This window comes from Eublepharis macularius, chromosome 19 (genome assembly GCF_028583425.1).
Source record: "Eublepharis macularius isolate TG4126 chromosome 19, MPM_Emac_v1.0, whole genome shotgun sequence".
In the NCBI taxonomy this organism is placed as follows: domain Eukaryota; kingdom Metazoa; phylum Chordata; class Lepidosauria; order Squamata; family Eublepharidae; genus Eublepharis; species Eublepharis macularius.
In genome coordinates, this window is record NC_072808.1 from 20,846,133 (window position 1) to 20,866,909 (window position 20,777).

Genomic DNA, 20,777 nt, shown 5'->3' on the forward strand with positions numbered 1-20,777 from the left:
TTCACATTTGGGAATGGTCCCTGCAGGTAGAAAATTAGTACAGTTGGAAGCAAGTTAGGAGCTGGTTTGCTACTTGCAGGGAGTTCCCTCCTGCCTTTCATAAGGAAGCATTCTAAAATGTGACCCATCCACTAGGCTCGGAGGCCCCTTGTGCACCTGCCTCTGCAGAGGTGAAAGCCACGCCCAGCTCACCTGTGGTCCTCGATAAAGGCCCACGCCCCATTGCCATAGTAACCTCACGCCTCCAAGGTGGGTGGGGCCGCTCCACTAAACTGAAAAGAGCTCTGACCAATCGGAAGCTGGAGAGACAGACTCGAGGGCGGGCCTAAGCAGTTGTATGGCTCCTTCTCCCTGCTTGGAGGCGGGCCTCCAGAATTGACAAACCAATGAGAGCTAAACCTCAGGGGCGAGAGCGAATCGGCGCCGGTTCACGTGCGGGGGCCGGCCAATGACCAGAGAGCGGCAGGCGGAGCCTGGCTGGACGACTCGCGCGATTGAAAGGAGGGAAGGGAGTCGCGGCGGCGGCGACCGGCGGGGAAAATGGCGCCGAGCTCGAAACCGGAGCGGGGCGGCGCCTCGGGGGGAAAGCGGGGCACGGCCGAGGCCGGGCGCGGGGCGCGACGGGAGCATGTGGTGAGGCAGCTGGAGCGCGTCAAGGTGAGCGGAAGCGCGGGAGGAAGGGGGGCGGGGGCGAAGGCGAAGGGGCCCGCTGGCCTGAGGGGGAGCGCGAGAGAGACGCGCCCTCTCTCACGGGCCGCTGGCGCCCCGACCGGGGCCTTCGAGGGCGCGCACGACCTTCCCTGTCAGGCGCCTGAGAGGACCTCCCCCCCCCCCCATACACGCGCGCGTGCCTGCCTTTGAGGAAAACTGCCCCGCAGCCCAAGAGTGGCCCCCTTGAGGACTGTGGAACTGACCGAGACTTGAAAGAGGAACTTCGGCGCTGGGGGGCGGCGGGTGAGTTTTTTGCCAGGGGGAGGGTAAATGTCACCTCTTTATTTATTGACGTTGTTGATAGTCCGTCTTTCTCACTGAGACTCAATGCGGGTTACATGGCGTGAGTCAGTACAGTCAACGTCAAAGACATTTCAATAGACATGTAATGAGTACATACACGCAAATCTGCAAAGATTTAAAAACCGGCAGAAATCCAATACAGAGCTGAGGAAATGTGGAAACAGAGCAGAAGCAATTTCATGACTGACATATTAAATAACATAGGAACAATCCAGTAGGATCATACTTATAGCAGTAGTGAAGTGTATGGTTCCCTCAATATTTACAATAGTAATAAAGTCTGTGCTTCCCCCCCCTCCTTATCCCTTTAACAGATGGATCTCTTCAGTCCTCTTCCCTATAGTGCAGCCTTCCTATCTGAGTATCTTTTTGCCAGAGGGAGGGTAAAAGTCACCTATTTGTTTATTAAAGTTATTGATAGACTGCCTTTCTTACTGAGACTCAAAGTGGGTTACACAGTGTCAGTCAGTACAGTCAATTTCAAAGATGTTTCAACAAACATTAAAATTTGTAAACATTTAAAAACAGCAGAAGTCCAAATCAGAAGAAATACTGAAACGGAGCAGAAGCCTTTCCATAACATTAAACAGCATAGGAACTTTGCAGTAGGATCAGACTTAATAGCTAGAGTAGTAGAGTCTATGGTCTATCATACTTGCAGCAATCGGAGTAAAGTTTATGGTTCCTCTCTATCCCTTTACTGATGGATCTCTTTGAGAGCTAAGCAGGGTCCACCTTGGACAGTAATTGGATGGGAGACCTCCAAGGAAGGCCAGGGTTGCAGAGGCAGGCATTGGCAAGCCACCGCTGTTAGTCTCTTGCCATGAAAACCCTACCAGGGGTTGCCATAAGCCAGCTCTGACTTAACAGCACTCTCCACCACAACACTTGCCCATGGGAAATAATGGAGACCACGCTTGCCCATAGGGAATAATCGGGACCACGCTTGCCCTTTGGTAATAATGGATAACATGTTCAGCTTCAGGGAATAATGGAGCATATGCTTGCCCAAAGGGAATAATGGAGACCAAAGATGCCAATGCCCTGACTTGACTAGCCAAGGCAAGCCCGATCTCATCAAATCTCAGAAGGTCAGCAGGGTTAGCCTTGGTTAGTAATTGTATAGAAGACCTCCATGGAAGACTAGGGTTGCAGAGGCAGGCAATGGCAAACCACGTCTGTTAGTCTCTTGCCATGAAAACCCCACCTGGGGGGGGGGTCACCATAAATCAACTATGACTTGAGGGCAGGATTTTGTTTTTTCTCACTGGGTCTTGAGGGACTGTCAGGAAAGAGGTTGAGAAGAAAACAGGCAAGATTTTCCAGTCAGTGGGAACCTGCCTCTCAACCCAGAAGCCTAGGGCTGCCAGCTCCCGGTTGGGAAACTCCTGGAGATTTTGGGGGGGGTGGAGCTGGAGAGGGTGGGAATGGTGGAGCTTAGTGGGGTATAATGCTATAAAGTTCACCTTCAAAGTGGCTGTTTTCTGCAGGGGAACATCCCTGTGCCCTGAGTATCAGTTGTAATTTTGGGAGATCTCCAGCCACCCCCTGGAGTTTGGTAACCATGCAGAAGCCTGATTTTGTCCCAGATTTTAATTTGAATTTCTGCAGTCTTAATCTTATTACATTGCTATTGTGCTATTGATTGTATTAGTTCATGCTGTGTTATCCACCTTGAGTCTGCATGAGAAAGGTGAGCTATAAGAACATAAGTAAATATTGTAATGCCCACAGGTAAATCTGTATCATAATCTATTTGGAATACTGTGGACTGTTCAGGTTGCTGCATTTCAAGTAGGATATTGAGGAAGCTGAGGGAAAGAACAGAAGAAGCAACTAGAATGTTCAGGTCCAGCAGCACCTTAAAGAACAACTAGATTTCCAAGGAATGAGCTTTTGAGAGGCTAAACTCTCTTCATTTGAAAACTCATACCTTAGAAATCTAGTTGGTCTTTAAAGTGCTATTGGAGTCAAGTCTAGCTCTTCCTGCATTAAATCGGAGGTTGGAGTGGGCTTCTTCCAACTGTAACTCTGAAAGGATGTATGCATTTTTATCTTGCCCATCCTCCAAGTGGCTTAGGGCAGCATACATGGGCTTTCAATGCCTATTTTAATTTCACAACCATCTTGCACAGGAGGTCAGGCTGAGAAACTCTCACTAGCCCAGGGTGACCAAGCGGGGCTTTGAACCAAGATCTCCCTGCTCTAAGTTCAGCATTTGGTCCACTACATCACAACAGCTCTTAGAACAGTAGCATACATACTTTCAGAGTTACAGTTGGAAGAAACCCACCCCAACCTCCGATTTAATGCAGGAAATCCAAAGCTGCATCCAAAGCTGTTCAGCAGCCACTTGAAGACCTTCAAGGAAGATAGAGCCTCAGTCCCACTCCATGGTAACTGGTCCCACTGCTAAAATGCATTCCTTTTAGGACAATCTTAGTTGGCTTCCTCTGAATTTGTTCCCATTTGTCTACATTGGCCTTCAAGTGTGGCACTCAGAAACTTGGTACAGCAGGTAAGATCCGACTAGGGCAAAGCCTAGAGAAAATATTTCTTCTCATGACTTGGATACCACCCTTCTATTAATGCAACTGAAAATCATATTAGCCCACATTTCACCACATCCTGTGCAGCTTATGATCAACTGCAATCCCAAGGTTCTTTTCACATGTGCCAAGGATTCCCCATCATCCTCATTCACACACATGATTATCCTACTATATAAAAGGCTAAGCGTATTCAAGACAACTCACTTCCTACCTTGGTGCGCCACCAGAGGGCGTTGCTGTGGAGGGAAGCCCAGATGACGCAGCCAGACATACAGAGAGCGTGCTGTGGTTGGAAGCCCAAGCCGATATCAGGCGCGGAGCAGGTGACAATGCCCACACCCCACCTTCATACAGCTGAGAACAGGCACAGCGCAGGTGGCATTTCATCCAGCTGGGATCAGGCATGGAGCAGGGGGCAATACCTGCTCACCTTCTTCACCCAGCTGGGATCAGGAGGGGAGCAGGTGGCAATGCTCATTCCACCCAGCCTGGATCAGGCACAGAGCAGGAGGTAATGTCTACCCCCAACTTCATCCGGCAGGGATCAGGAATGGAGCAGGTGGCAATGCCCACCCCTTTCACCTAGTCGGAATCAGGCAAGGAGAAGGTGACAATGCCCACCCTGCCTTCACCCAGCCAGGATCAGCACAGCATGAGGCAATGCCTGCCCCTCTTCACCTGGCCTGGATCAGGTGCAGAGCAAGAGGCAATGCCCACTCCCTGTTCAACCTGCTGGAATCAGTCGTGGAGCAGGTGGCAACCCCCACCCCACTTCACCCAGCCAGAATCAGGCACAGATTAGGAGGCAATGCTCGTTTCTTCTTCGCCCAACTGGGATCAGGAGCGGAGCAGGTGGCAATGCCCACCCCCCCTTCACTCGGCCAGGATCAGGCACAGACCAGGTGGCAATGCCTGTCCCCCTTCACTTGGCCAGGATCAGGTGCAGAGGAGGTGGCCATGCCCACCCATCCCGCTTTTATCCAGTCAGGCTCAATGACAGAGGCAGAAGGAATGTACACCTGCCCGCCATCCCCTTTCTAGAGCTCGTATTTTTTTCCCACAACGGGCTTTGTTGCTAGTTTTTGCATAAATGCAGAACTCCATGTTTGTAAAATTTCATTGTATGTTCAAAAAACATTTTCCAATGCATATAATTTACTTTAGCACTCTTAATGGTATCATCTCATATACACAGACCACCACTTACTATATCATCTCTGCGACACAGACAAACATCTCATTTTATTTATTTAACTTTATTTATAGCCTGCTTTTCTCACTGGGACTCTATGCAGATTGCAAAGTATAAAAGATGACTTGACTGGATAGCACATGAAATCCAACAGCAGCACTAGGATTACAGAACAGGGAAACAATGCAACCAAGTTTAAACCCCCCCCCCCCAAATTTCCACAAAAAATAAATGTTTATCCCAACTTTTGGCTCAAATGTTGTTAAAAGTGTCATAGGCCCTTTCTCACTGTTCACATCTTTTCTAAACTGAAAAGTCTCAGACTCTTCAGCCTTTTGACATGGGAAAATTGCACCAACCCCCTACTTATCTTGGTTGACCTCTTCTGTACTTTTTCCAGCTCTGCAATACCGTTTTTGAGACGCATGGACCAGAACTGTACAGTGTTCCAAACGAGGTCATGCTGTGGCTCTGTATAAGGGCATTACAATATTTGCAGTTTTATTCTCAGTCATAAAGACTGCGCCTGATACATGCACCACTCTTTTAGCTCTGTTAATTTCCCTGTTACTCTGATGTGACTCTGCCATCTTCCTTTCCTCCGTTTTGTGGCCCCTTTGCTGTTAGGTGTCTTGAGTTCTGCAAGAGGACCTCGTTTATTGACTTTGATATCCCTTTGTAGATTAGCGGACAACTCTCACCTCGCCTTTTCCGGAAGCTTCCACCCAGGGTTTGTGTCTCCCTGAAGAGCATTGTGGACGAACATTTCTTGTGTGCAGGGTAAGGTTATCTCATGCGGTCCATTTCTGTATGGTGCTGGCTACAGAAAAAATGGGGGGAAGATTGCCCCTTTTTTCTATGGAAAAATAGAGAAATTTGGAGGAGTACTGAAAAAAATTATGGAATAGTCTCTGAGTGAGAAAAAAAACCTTGTCTTACAAAGCATTTCACTCATTACAAAGGTATGGTATGAAAAAGTTTGAGGACTTTCTTAGTTTTTCCATGTTGAGGCACAAGGGGGTGGGAGGGAGCCTGTTATACTGGGAACATGTGGAGGATTTTATATTTTTTTGTTTAAATAATTTTGACAAAAATTAGTGTGCTGTAATGAGTTTAATGATAACATATTATTCAAGAGTTCAGTATTACGTATTAAAGTTTAGCTGAATACCAAATATGCTGGCAGTCCTATCTTTTGTGCCTCTGAGAGTTTTGACCCATGTAATAAACTTTCTTTTGCTTTCTACAGAATTTGTTCCCTATTTTCTGACAAAATTAAAGATACGTGTGCTGTGGTAGCATAGGGTGCAGCAGATTGCAACTCCTCCTTTAGTATTGGATATAGTTACACTTTTTCTTATAGAAAATGAAGATTTTTATAGTTGTAAGTTCCATACATATGCTAAATAGTATCGTTTCACAGGCTAAGCTATAAATGATGTCTTTCAGTTTAGTAAATCAATTATATATATATATGTGTATATATATATATATGTGTGTGTGTGAGTATATATATATGTGTGTGTGTGTGTGTGTGTGTGTGTATGTATATATATATATTATATATATATATATATATATATATATATATATATATATATATATATATATATATATATATATATATATAAATTTGATAGGGGAGTAAGTATTGCATATATTGAGAGGGGGAAAAAACAGGTTTTCCCCATGACTTCAGAATTTCTTGAAATTTTTATGTCTCTAGTTCTGATTCCTTTGAAGGGAAGGGGGGGGGTTCTTTATACCAGTGAACTGTATCTGTAGGGTCTAAATTAATCCCCTTTTTATCTGACTTTGCAGGCACATTTTCCTTGGCTTCTCCAAGTGTGGAAGATACGTTCTGTCCTATACCAGCAGCAGTGGTGATGATGATTTCTCCTTCTACATTTACCATCTCTATTGGTGGGAATTCAATGTCCATAGCAAACTAAAAATGGTATGATCAATGCTGCATGTGATGGTGGAGGGATTGTAGGAGATTTTTCCCTTTTCTTTGATCATGGAAATTTTAGCATGTGACTTGACCCATGATATAAAGCAAGACTTGGCTTATTAATAGTGGAACTCCATGAAAGATGCTTAGTGAGAGGGGATTCATGGAAGTAATGCTTCACCTTCATAGCAGGCAGCAGCATGTGATCTTTCATGTGCCATATTTAATGGCACTGTATCAAGTAGATGAAATGTTCCATATTTGGGGAATTAATTAACTGTGTGAATTTGAGTTTCTCCTCTTACGCTGTTTCCCTCTTGAGTGAGCCATAGGAATATCACAGTAGGCATGGAGCTTTTTTTTTCAGACTAACTCTTTAAAATAATATACAAAAAATATACATTTTTTGTGTGAAATCATCTTCGTACACCTCTTTTTCAAAAAGAACTATAGTCCTTTATTTTTTATTTTAAAGGAACGTAACCCCCCCACACACACTACCAGCCCCAACTAACAAGATGGTTGTTTCCGTATTTAATGTATGAATTATGTCTAATGATAATTAGGATAATATATCTATCCTGAAATATGTGTGTTCTTTGTAGTACGCTTGACAAAAGGCAATACACTTGAAACATGTTGGGTCAACCTTAGAAAAATCATTATTTTACAGCAGTGGTAGCCATTTTGCTCCTGGTGTGTTGTGGGTTGTTTTGGGTACAGCTTGGGCTTGTGCTTTGCAATCATTGGTTTCCTGTGAGCATGTCCTATTCAGCACTGTTGCCTCACAATAGTATACACACTTAATTTAGAAACAACTCTTCTTGAGTTCAACTTGTGTAGCATTATAGCTTTACATATAATGCTAAGCAGAGCTGCACACTTCTAAATCCATTAAAGTCAATGGGCTTAGTATATTGTAACTCTCTTTAGGATTGCATTGTTAGTCTTGCTTGCAGGAATCCAATTGAGTCCAATTTAGATAAGACTATGAAAAACTGCCTTTTGAATATTGAAAAGTATTTTAAACTAGGATGTAGTTTATATAGGGCATTCATTACTTCCTCCCAGAATTGGTATTAATCATACCAAAGCAGACTTGACTGTCTAGCCATGTGGAGGACCTTTACCATCTGAAGGTAGTATGCAGAGTGGGCTGAGCAATTAAGAGATTGCTGTTCAGCACTACATTACCTTACCTTGCAAACTGTTACTTGAATACATGGCAATGGCACCTGCAGGTCAGAAATTTGGCTTGCTCAACAAGCACACAGGTGAAGGTCTTATCTCATGGACTCAGTGAATATCCTGATTACTTTAGCTACATCATTGCTCATTTGATATACTCTGTCACTTAACTGGGGCAGTCCTCTGAAGAGGGTCTGTACAGGCCATTCCAAAGCATGCTGAAATTCTGAGGAATTGGTCAGATTTTATGCACATCTTACACTTCCTGGCATTTCCTGATAGTTTCTCTCCTGTGTTCCAGAAAACATCTTGCTATTTTTTCAGGTACGTCAGGTTCGGTTATTCCAAGATGAAGAAATCTACAGTGATCTATATCTGACTGTATGCGAATGGCCCAGTGACTCTTCCAAGGTCATCGTCTTTGGCTTCAAGTATGTTTCTCTAAATGAAACGTGGCAGTGAAGTTACGCAGGTGGTGCCTGTCCCATGTTCCTCTAAGAACAAGGATATACTTGCTTGAGGCATTCTGGACTTGTTACCCTATTGGGGGGGGGTCCATTTTTAGGATTGTAAGGGACTGTGGGAACTGCATCCTCTGGCAGGGACTCATGAGGAGCTGAGCCGGGAAGGTCTGGGAGAGTCTCGGGGTCGACTCCTCTGCAGTTTTAGGGTGTCTGTCTCTTTGTGGCACGCCTCGGGGCTGACGGCGCCGCACTGGGTTTTAGCTTGGGCAGTACAGTATTGGGTTGCATGTTGGGCTTGGGTGAGGTGCTGTTCTAACACCGCAGCTCATTGCTCAGAGGCTCGAGTGTGGGCTAGAGCCTCTTCTAGTTTTAGCTTGGCATCCTGAGTGGTGGACGCAAAGGTGCCTTTGCTTATGAGTAGATCAAAATTGGTCACCCGTAATTTCCCTGATTCCGGATCATTTTGCTCAAGTTTTGCTTGGGCTTCCCTGGCAAGGCTTACAGTCATCCAAGGCTATCCAAAAGCCCCAGGCTGCACAAGCCTCCTTTTTGGGACCTCTCAACTTTGTTGTTGATGGGATTAAGCTGGGAGCCTCCTCAGGAAGCCTCCTTATCTCTGCTTCCCTCCAGGGCGTGGGGCCGTTCAGTCAGTCATCCCCCTATGACTCGTCTCAGTCTCCAGGTCAGTTGGCATCCACTCTGCCTTGGTCCAGGCTGTGTCTGGGATTTGAGGAAAGGGGGTTATGATATTTCATACCCATAAACTGCCCTTTTAGTATGAAGAAGAGGTCTGACTGCTAACAGACTCTTCCCTTTTATATCCTGCCGTACCAGTCACATGAAAAGTGACTTTATGCCCTGGCTTGACCTTCTAGTGCTTTTGAATTACTGTGGGACTAGAACAAAATGTAACCTATGTTATGCCAAGCAAAATTAAAGACTGACATCTCAGTCTGGCAAAATAAGAAATCAGAACGGCACAAACTTAGTTCTGTGCTCAAGTTCAAATAAATTCCGAATGAAAAAGATTGTGGTATTTCAGGTTAGGGTGATGTTCCTTGACTCTCATGTGCTTCCTTTTCCCATTCATTTTAACTTTTATCTTATTGAAAACGTTGGCATTACTGTAGAGGGGCATTGTGTGTATCATCCTTATGTGACAAATCCCCCTGGGCTGGCCAGGAGCCAGACCCATTTTCCATCTTCATTTTGGAACTGAAACGGCTTTGATCACCCTGTAGATATTCTGGGGCCTCTTGACAGTTTGTGATAACCATCAACAATGGTATCTTTCTGATGGATTCTGGTTGCAGTTTTGTCTGGTGGATTGGGACTGGAAGGTGGTGTGGGAGGATGAGGATAGCTGCTTAGGTCATTGGCAATAGCATTAAGGGGGCCTTCAGGATTCCCTCTTGTCTTATATCGTCATGAAATTACTGGGGTAGGCTTTCTGAGTATTTGGCATGAGGTACCACCAATATGCTGATGCTCAGCAGTCAAGTGAGACGATGGATGCAGCTGACTCTGAAGGTGGTAATAGGCAGGATGAGATCAACAAGCTAGAACTGATCAGGTCAAGGCTGAAGTGCTGTTGGTCAGTAGTCTTGCCCATCAGGGACTAAGGAGCAGCCCTGTCCTGTTTGGGGTTGCAGTGCCTAAGAATGAGCAGGTTGCCACTCGAGGATACAATTACATCTGTATCTACAGTTCTCACCTGCATCTAGGGTCTGTGCCAGGTTTCGATTGGTAGATCAGCTGTGGCCTGCTGAGATGGTGAAGCTGTGAGTGGGCGGGGGAGAAAGCCTTGCTCTGGGGTGGGTGGGGTGGGGTGGGGGGGGAAGCAGGAGCCGCAGCAGCAAAGCTGCCTGGGGATCTATGAGTTGCCAGTGCCACCAATGCAGCAGAGCATCAGGGGAGGGGGGACCAGAGCCCCTTCCATTGAGTCAGCAAAGCAGCAGGTTGCTGTGCTGGGGGAGTTGTTGCCGCCACCACCTTTGTTGAGGTGGTAAAGCTGGAGCTGGGTGGAAGGGAAATCTTCCTGCAGTTGTCATTCCCCCCCCCCCCCACCCCCAGCTTGTTCTGACAGTTATGATTAATTCATTGATTTACTCTTGTGTGTATTACATTGTATTACATTATGTTTTAGATGTTTTATGCTGCCCTTTGGATTATGGTTGATTGTGTTAATGTTTTAAAGCTTGGAACCTTCGCTGTAGTCATGGAGCTAAGCATTTATGGGATATAAATTCTTAAAATACGGCTTTGGGTTGTGAGTATAATGGATCTGTGAATTACTGGAGTTGACATGAAGGAGGTGTCCTAGCTTTGAGACTCTGAGATGCTGTCATATCTGGTGGGGCTTAATGTCTGTGCTGCATGTATTTAGGGAAAGGATGTAAGTGGCTTTTAACAGGCTTCTCCATTTGGCTACAAGAAGGTTGTGGGGGGTGGTCTTTGTGGCTTTCTCTGGAACTGACTGCTGCATCTTCTTCCTTGCTAGCACCCGTTCATCGAATGGCCTACTTATAAACATGATGATGAGTGATGAAAACCATCGGGACATCTACATTAGTACAGTTGCCATGCCTCCTCTTGTGCACTGTCCCAGCTGCAGGGACATGGCCATTGCACATCCGGGTGAGTGAACCCTCCCCCTTATTTTTCAGGATACCTTTAATTATGGAAAACCTTAGAGCACATGATTTATTGTCTTGAGAAGCAGTTGGAACCTAACTATGGAAAACTCAAGGATTAATGTGGTGATAATATTTCTGCAATTTTTTTTCTTTCAAAAATGTTCTTATATTTTGTGTGCTGCCAGTCACACAAGCCCCACCCCCTTACAGTAATCAAACCATAACCAATTGAAAAACTTGCTGTAAATAAATACTTGTCAGATAACAAAATACTCTTTTAATTGTATGGCCTACTCTGTCCTAAAGCTCAGAAGGTACAACATTCTCGTATTACTTTTCAAGAGATCTCACACTCTAGAAATAGATATCCAGTGTGAATTGTTTGACAAAAAAACCACAAGTTTTTCTCATGTGTTTTATGGACAGTTGTTTTCCTTCAGCTGCTCCTTGTGTTCAGAGCTTGCTGTGTGTACTTGCTGATGCTGCTTTGTGCACACTCCCTCAGGTGATACCAATGCCAAATGTTTGCAGCACGGCTTCATGCTGCACACCAAGTACCAGGTGGTGTATCCTTTCCCTACATTCCAGCCAGCATTCCAGCTTAAGAAGGACCAAGTGGTGCTACTCAATACCAGCTATTCCCTAGTGGCCTGTGCAGTTTCTGTGCATACATCAGGTAAGAGACTGGGACTCGAGTAGGGATGGCGCTGTGCAATTTTTTATATATGGATGGTGTGCTGAACTTCTAGCTGGTAGTCTGTACAAGACTTCCAGATGCTTTCTAATGAAAATAAACATTTTAAAAATATAAGACTTCCAGCTGCTGAGTGCAACAGTATGAACAGTTTCTCCATATTTTTTTTGAGATATGGGCCCTAGTTATAGCATTCATGCATAGAAAATTTCTTGCAGTTGGGCGTGTGAAGCAGGTATCCCATAGTAGTAACCAGACTTGAGTGCTTCCATGCTTTTCCTGGCGGCTGTCCAGTGTTGGTGTAACGTCTGTTGAACTGTTCTGCATTTTCTTTGCATGCTGTTTTCACTTAGTGCCACTGATGTTTATTGTAATGTTATCTTTCTCACATGGCATAGTAAAGCAGTGCCATTTTTTGTTGTTGCATAAAAGTTTCTTGCATGGACATTTAACAATGAGTGAATGTATCAAGGAAGCTTCCTTAGTCCTAAAAAGTTGACTTCAAAAGGTGAGCAGTTTTATCTCTGGATGTTTGAGGAGCTGAGAAGAGTGGTGAAGATGAATCAGCTCTTGAAATGTTGATGCCAATCTTCTTAAGTTGTTGGAATCACTTGACAAATGGGTTCCATTGCTTTTGTAAGCCTAAACTTGATGCAGAACAGATGTGGGCTTCTAGTGGCTCGGTAATTTCCTTCTCGTAGACTGCAAACCTGTGATGTGGAATGAGTCTCTGTGGAAGAAAAAACCAGATCCAGCTTTGAGCCTCCTTGGAAAAATGGCCTGGGTCACTCTCTGAAGCTAGGCTTATGTTCCTTTACCAGTGAGCTGGCAGCCAGAGCTTAGTTTTTCGGGGAGAATGGAGGGTTACATGCCTAGTGCATCTCTAGTGGTAGATTCTAATCTTCCTGAAGTTGGGGGTGGTGGGCAGGTTTTGGACCTGTGTGGTCTCCAAGCACAGCACTTTACTTTTCTCCCATAAGAATGAGTGAGAGCCAGAAGAAAAAGTAAAGGGTGCTCAGACATTATTGGAATGGGGTCTAATTCTGCTTCTAGCCATTGTGACAGCTGTTATAAAAAAGCCAAGCTTCTCTCATTATCTGTTTGTCGTGAGTTGTACTTTTCGGCCCTGCTATAATGGGAAGGGATGTGGGTTTTCGGTGTGTAAATGAATATCCACGACAGCCTACTAAGTATTGGTCCAGCTAGCCTAGTACTATTTCATCTGAGTTAAGAGATCCTTAAACATGCCACAGATGTTATACATGTGACGGTACCAGTTTCTGTGCTTGTGGGATCACAGTAATAGGTATGAACTCCATGTAACAATAAAGGCTAATGTTAACTCCCGGTGGTCTATTGGAAGGAGGGAACCAGATCTAATCCCCTCCTAGATTGAGGACAGAATCTCAGCCCTGTTATTGGCATCTGAGTGTCTTTCAGACAGATTAAAGTGCTTAAATGCCTGTAAATATTGGCAGATACTATTGTAGATGTCATTCTGTGTGCTGTATTACAATAATCTTTTCTTACACCTCCCTTTGATGTTTCCTTTCAGATGACAGCAGCTTCTGCCAAATCCTTTATGACAGAAGTCGTCAGCCCAGGTCTGCTGTTGGTGAAGTCTGTCATACAACTGTCCCCTCACCGTGTTCCACAAGTTCAAAAGATGCGCTGGAAAGAGACAATGGCTCTTACCGGAGTGTGGCTGCAGTACAGCAACCTGTTTCAGTTCCTCTGCAGGATATGGAAAATCATGTTTCACCTGCTGTAGCTATGGCAAAGGAGTTTGTTGCAGACATCTTCCGAAGGGCAAAAGAAGCCAAAGGCTCTACCCCAACAGAAGAGGAAGCAGGCAGTGGGCTGGAATACTTTCTTGACTCAGGGGCTGTGGGCCAGGGTACTTTAGCCTCTTGGGATCTAGGGAAGAATTCAGGATCTTGCTTGCACAGCAGTGGCATTCTCAGCTCTGCATCTTCTGGGACTGGAAGCATGTCTGACATGGGGTCGCCCAAGGATTCTCCCAGTGCTGAGCTGGAAAGCCAGCCAGTTGAGCCAGGCTATGTGAACTATACCAAACTGCGCTACGTTCTGGAGCCCAGTGATCTCTCTGAGGCAGAGGATGGTGAGTCTCTTTTAAAATGATTTGTGGGGAAGGAGCAGGCAGCAGGAGTGGAGGCAGATGTTGGGCTTCAGCCAAGAGGCTCAGCGATCAAAGACATAAACCTCTGTGGTTCTTCTTTTCCTGGTATGCCCTGGAATGCCCACACTACTTTTGACTACTGTTGACAAGAGAAAGCTGCTCTCAATCTCCAGTCATTGAAATGTTTCTTGTGCTGACTCATTGTACACCTGTAAACAATTCTGGCTTCTCTCTGTCTCCCCTAGTCCTGTGGGTTTCTGTTCTGTACTAGACAACCTCTTCTCAAGCAAGTCTGATAGTAGATTAAAGTCTTCAGTGTAGCTACCAAAAGGACCTTTGGGAAATATTCTCAACAAAAGGATTTGAAAGTTGCTTCTACCTTCTCCTGACATGCATTTATTTAAAACTTTGTTAAGCCAGCCATTCTCTCAGCCAGCTAGGGTCCAGAATGGGTAGATTAAAAGCCACATATCACAGTTTAAAACATCAGACTATTAAAATGAAAGCAGAAATCTCACAAATAAAATCATTAAGAGGTCCCTGCCCCTAAGCACCAACAGACAATAGAAGCCATCAAGAGACTTCAGAGGTTCTCTCTAAAGTTCTGTCTTGCAGTCCTTACAAAAGTGCAAGGGAGGCACAGTTTTCCTAATTGTTTCTGGTAGGCTCTTCTACAGGGCTGGAGCTCCTACAGAGAAAGCCTTTGAGATAACCAACAGGTTCTGTTAGACAAGAAATTATCTAGCCTTGGTTTAATAAAAGATGATATAATGAGACTTGGGAAAAGTGAATCTTTACTAACCATCAAGAAACACATAAAATACCTTAATTACTCTAACTCAGTAATATGTGCTTGGACAGTATGCTCCACCCAGTTCTTTGGCATTCTTCCATCTCCAGCCATTCCACCTTACGTCAAACACCTAACCAGTTCCTCACTATTGTAGATGCAGAGGAGTTAGCTGTGTTAGTCTGTAGTTGCAAAATAGTAAAGAATCCAATAGCATCTTTAAGACTAACCAACTTTATTGTAGCATAAGCTTTCGAGAACCACAGCTCTCTTCATCAGATGCATGGAGGGTATGAAGAAACTGGCCGGAGATATATAGGTGGTGCGGGGATATATGTCCTTATGTGCCAACGCCCATCTGCTCTGTACGTAGGACAAACCAGCCAACCTCTGCGCAAAAGAATAAAGACGTAAATCTGACATCAAAAATGGCAATATCCAGAAACCAGTAGGGGAACACTTCAATCTACCAGGACACTCCTTCAAGGACTTAAAGGTCACCATACTTCAACAGAAACATTTCAAAAGCAAAATCCAATGGGAAGCTGCTGAATTGGAATTCATATATAAATTTGACTCAATCAGACTTGGATTGAATAGAGACTGTGGATGGTTATCTCATTATCAGAAGCAACTGCTTTCAGGTATTCCATTCAAATTCAGCTATGGAGGGGAGGGGTCACACCCAGCCTGGATTGTGCACTCCACCTCTTTCATGACTTTTGCAACTGATTTGCATCCACACATCCCTCCCCTCACCACCTATATATCTCTGGCCAGTTTCTTCATATCCTCCATGCATCTGATGAAGAGAGAGGTTGATTCCCTGTCCCATATGATATTGGACTATTATAACTTTTATCGTGACATGTGGGTTGCCCCTATGTTAACTAAACTGCCTCCCTCTGTATTGAAATTTTCCCCAGTCCAGTTTGGCTGGGAATCCTAACAGTGTTTTGCCATCTTCTGGGCATGGAACAGGGTCACTGGATGTGTGTGTGGAGGGGAAGGAAGTTGTGAATTTCCTGCATTGTGCAGGGGGTTGGACTAGATGACCCTGGAGGTCCCTTCCAATCCTATGATTCTATGAAAGGTAATATCTGCTCGTGGATAGAGCTATGCTGGCTTTGGCCAAGTACCTCTCCACATATTTTCCTTAAAGAAATAAAGACTCCCTATCTGTTGCTCAAGATCACTGGATCAAAGGAGCTTGAAAGGAAAGGAAAGAGCAAAGAGTTCATATGTCAGCCACATGAAGTTATGCTGAAGCATGGAGCCAGTTCTGTGTGCATCTGTCATTCTAGCACTGCACTAGTGTGCTGCTCTTGGGGGAAATGAAGAATAGATTGCTAGTCTGTTCTTTACACCTGGGCAAGGGCTTTGTAAGAAGTTGACAGTTTTAATGCCTCTTCAGTGAGAATTGTGCGTTCTTGTTTTGGATGCTTTCCTAGCCCTTCCTCAGCGTTAGGCAGTCAGCGTACAAATGAACAAAGGAAGGAATGTGGGTACCCTGCAGTGGGGGGGGGAACCCTCTGCGCCAAGGAAATGTGGGTTTTGTGAATAAATAATGCAACTTTATTAGAATGGTTGTTTAGAAGACCAAAGAACTGAGATTAAAATATTACTTGTGCGGTCACTAGATACACGTGAATACTCATATTACGTGAAAGCCTTCCCACCCCAGTCTTTTGTGTGTATGACCATGGGCTCAGAAGAAAGTCAGAAACTCTGCCTCTCAGGCTTGCCTTTCTGATTGGTGACTTCTTCATTGGCAACCCTAAATCACATCAACTGTACAGGCTGTGACTGCTCATCTGTTAGCCTGACGAGCCTAGGATACTGTACATCCTAACTAGTTGGCTCTAGACCAGTGTTGCCCAACCTTTGCGTCAGGACCCAGAAGTGGGTCTCTGAAAGTGGGTGTTTGAAAGTGAAACTGCCCTTTGCGTTACTCTTTTTCTCCATGCCAGCTTTTCACACATCTTGCTTCCCCCACCACTTTATAGCAATAATGGGGCGAGGGGAACTTTCTGACAACTGGTAACTTTACAGGTATATGCATTTTCCTATGTAGTACAATATTTCTGTAGGAAAATCATGTGTGAATCTCCATAAGGACCAACGTATTGAGATATCACAGGCTTCTCGGTACATATGTCCATAGGTTACACAGAAGCAATTAAAGGCGTCTGGCTGTACACAGGTCTCTTGTTAAGAATGACGCAGTGAGCACAGGATACATTATATCAACCCGTTCGCATGTTCCCCGCACCCCACCGGCTCTCCCGGCCGAACACAATCAGTAGTGGGATGGAAGGAGCTGTCCCAAGGGCACTGCGGCGAGCCATCTGAGATAAGAGCTCGCTCGTCTTGGAATCTGGAAAGCCACAGGGAGCAGGTGCAAGAGGCTATTGCAACATACCATACACGGAATAACAATATGGAGGGATGGTGGGCAACAGACCTGAAAGGAACCAAGGTCATACTTCACCTAGAATGTTGGAAACTTTGGTGGGCTGGCCCTGGATGGGTCACTGTTTTCAAGTAAATTTGGACTTGTGGGTCACCATTTCTAAAAGATTGGGAACCACTGCTCTGGACCAACCGCAGCAGGAAGAGGGCATAGCCGGGGGCAGAGTGTGAGGAAAACCTTTCAGCTGCTGGGCCAATCTGCTACAAGGCACGAAGATCCTGATGGCTAGCTTCCAGCATGAAAAGGCAGCCCTTATCTCTCTCCTCTCAAGAGACACATTCCCTGATGCTCTCATGCTGTGCCTGTACCTCTTTAAGGCATTACTCCTTCCACCAGTCTGCCTAGCCAGCTGTCACCTGACCCCTCCCTCTCAGGCTCCATTTGGGGTCCCCCCTCTTGTAGAAGTCAAGGGGCAGAAATCTGGTCTCTTCTGTTGATTAGTAGTCAAAATGAGTTGTATACTGCTATCTTGGATCTTAATGGTGTGGTTTTATTCTTGCATTGTTCTAAGCTGTCTTGTGAAGTAAAAAAAGTAATATATAAATATGTTAAATACATAAGAGCTGTATCTTGTATGAAGCCATGCTGCTATGTCCACACCTGCGTTTTCTTGCAAGCTCTGTGAATTATAACATCCGTCACTGGGTATGTTTGGTGTTTTGCTCACCCGTTTAAGGCCTTGACTGCTGTCAAAGCTGTTCTTGGAAGTTAGTGCTTCCATCCCTGTATTATAGATTGACGTACTTGGAATTTGACTCCAGATGATCTCAGTACATCTAATTAGGGAAATGCTTAACCCCAGCGCTTGGAATTCAGAATGGGAAAGATTTCATATTAAGAATAAAGGCAGGAGCTCGCACTGATACAAATATAGATCCATGCAACTATTTTTTCTGCAAAAATTGAACAAAGTTACTATTTACCACTTGCAGCACGTTATCTCACTTGCAGGGAAGGTTTACTTTAAAAATAAACACATGGGCACAAGAGTCTGTTTGTTTCAAAGCAACACTAATCTCTAAACCACAGAGTTGTATTAAAAGGGCTGTTCTCTTTTCCAGCCCCTTTCTTACAGACTAACAGCCTTTTGATTAAAGAGGAATCAGAAGTTTGTTTACTCCTGGTGTAAAGTACAAACCACATATACTTAAGACAATTCTTTATGCCAAAGCTCAGAAGTAGATAAACATACATGTCACTTATCCAACCCATCTTAAATCCAAAAGATAATTTTAAGAATCTCAGCAGAGCGCTTTCTGATTAGATACACTCACACAAATAGAGTCTGAGAGCTTCAGGGGTCTTTTGTGCGTGGCTATTTGATATAAGCTCAGTGATGTGAAACCCACATGACTATACTACGATCCTTTGATTGTCATTTATGATGGTCTGAGAAGCCCTTGTCTAGGCTAGAAGAAATTTTCTCATTGAAACGTATGTAACAAAGTTTGTTCTAAAAGAGATTAGAATACAGAGATTTATCAGGGCACCATTCCTGTCTTTGTCTAAGTTATCTTTCCAAAATGTACAGCACAACCATATCAGAAAAAAGAACATGTTTTGCCAGTATGAAACTAAACTGTCAAGCCTGCCTTTGTTTATTCAATCCAATACTTGTATTAGGGACGACAACATGCCTATTGCATTTCTCTCTACCAGGTTCTTTCCAATGTGTTAAGCATGGTGTTCATTGTTCCTCCCTCCTGCATTTTATGTTTATGAAACATAGTTTAGGGTGGGCTGAGAGCCAGTGATGAGCACCACAGCTAAGTGAAGAGCTGATCCGTAGTTTCTGCCCTGCTGCACCTCCTGAAGTTATCAGGGCATTTGATACAGGATGCAAAGAAGGACCCTTAGAATCTTGGCCACAAAGATATTTTTCTTCTCCTTTCCCTGATAACCAGAAAAGTTGGTAGCTTAGGGGTTTTTGAAAAATGCAGGCCTCTGTGGGTGTTAAATGGAAGATGCAGCTTTTACATTGTATTGAAAGGGAAGAAACCAAGAGACTTCCATAGAAGCAATCTGTTTCCAGAAATTCATTTTAAGTGTGTTCTTCTTTACATTGAGCTAGAGATGTGAGGCCTTGGTGGGGGAGGAAGAATATGAGGATGGGCCCCCTCAGGATATTTTCCATTGGAAAAAAACTCCTTTGAAATACTTGCTTTTAGAATGAGTAAAATGCTTCTTGAGGCAAGGGTTTTATGTATAGCATGAAAAAGTCTTGGGAATTTTTCTGTTTTTCAATAGAAAAAAATGGGACATTTGAGGGAGAACTAAAAAACCCCTTATTCCCCTAGACATTTACAGAATTTTTAAGATTTATTTTTATTTAAGTGTACATTTGTAAATTGTGCTGTGTGTTTGATGCTGCTGCATTAGAGTTCGGTGTTATGAGTTTTAGCTTAATATCGAAACATGCTGGTAGCCCTACCTGTTGTGACTCTAAGAGGGTTTCTGTCCAAGTAATACTTTCTTTTGTTTACTACAGATTTTTTTTAACCTTCAGCTTCCCACCCCTACCTCTCAGATGGCAAAAATTAAAGGTTCTTGTATTATGGTAGCGTAAGGTGAAGCAGTTTGCAAAACTTTCTCGGGTATTGGTTAAAGAAAACAAAGACAGTTATACTTTTAAATTTCTATAAAAATGCCAAATTGTACTATTATATAAGATAACTAAATTATAAATAATGCAATTTATGTTGTCCAGTTAGTGAAAAGGTTTTGGTTTGATAGGAAAGTAAGTATTGCACATATTTCAGTTTTCCCCAACAGTGCTATTTATTCCAGATAAAAAGGCCTCCCTCCAGCTTCAAAATTTTCAGAATGTTTATATCTACATCTACATGTTGAGCTTTCTGCAAAGGAACATCATCTTTACAAGACCTATTTTGATGGGTTCTCTGTGCAGTTTCCTCTGCTTGGCCTCTCACTGTTTCTCCTTTCAGAATATGAAGATGACAAGATCTCCTTGCCGTTCGTTGTGACAGACTTGCGTGGAAGAAATTTGAAGCTTCTGAAAGAGAGGGCTGTTTGTCAGGTGAGTATAATTTTGGGGAATCCCCTGTTTCTGCCAAGGAAAAGGCTGCTTTGATTGGGCAAGTATTCTCGACCTGAAATCCAGTATTGTTACCAAAACTCAGTGTTAAGGTAGCACGGCCTTGTGGCTTGGCTCTAGATCACACGAAGTCTGGGAGACTTGTCTCAGCAAGTCAACTTTAAATCATCAAGGGCAGACCAGTTTAAATAGTTGACTTAAACGAATAAACTTCCTATCTAACATTGCTGAAACAATGGTGTTTGTTAGTTGTTTGACGTAAGCAGTAAAGTATGTTCTTCAGCAGAACAAAACAAGAGCGTCTGCATATTACTTACCGGGTATGTTCAACTTCATTAGCTAAAAGGCACAAAAGAAGAAAGATTGATTATCTGGGTGGGCCTGAAGCATGATCATGGTGCAGTCTGTTAATTTGGTTTAAACTGTCAAAAAGAATATTGTTTAAATGTTTAAGCATTAACAAGCTGACTATCTTGCCCACATACATATTTTTGAACTCATGAAGGGCCTAGCAGTGGCTGTCCAGGATCTCAGGAGGAGGTCTTTGGTGTCGCCTTTCAACTGGAGGAGCCGGGGATTGGATCTAGGACCTTGAGCATACAAAGGGCTCCATGCAGCCATGGCG

The 20,777-nt window shown here is 44.0% G+C and overlaps 1 protein-coding gene across 1 annotated transcript in view; it reads left to right on the forward strand.

The window, feature by feature from the left end:
* Nucleotides 1-540: 540 nt before the first annotated feature.
* DCAF15 (DDB1 and CUL4 associated factor 15) overlaps nt 541-20,777 on the forward strand; it is a 37,936-nt gene continuing 17,699 nt past the window's right edge. The window contains exons 1-8 of the mRNA XM_055003752.1: nt 541-657; nt 5,441-5,538; nt 6,580-6,715; nt 8,225-8,331; nt 10,865-11,001; nt 11,506-11,676; nt 13,250-13,816; nt 20,043-20,134. Coding sequence (XP_054859727.1) covers nt 541-657; nt 5,441-5,538; nt 6,580-6,715; nt 8,225-8,331; nt 10,865-11,001; nt 11,506-11,676; nt 13,250-13,816; nt 20,043-20,134 — 1,425 coding nt within the window. The remainder of the gene's footprint in view (nt 658-5,440; nt 5,539-6,579; nt 6,716-8,224; nt 8,332-10,864; nt 11,002-11,505; nt 11,677-13,249; nt 13,817-20,042; nt 20,135-20,777) is intronic.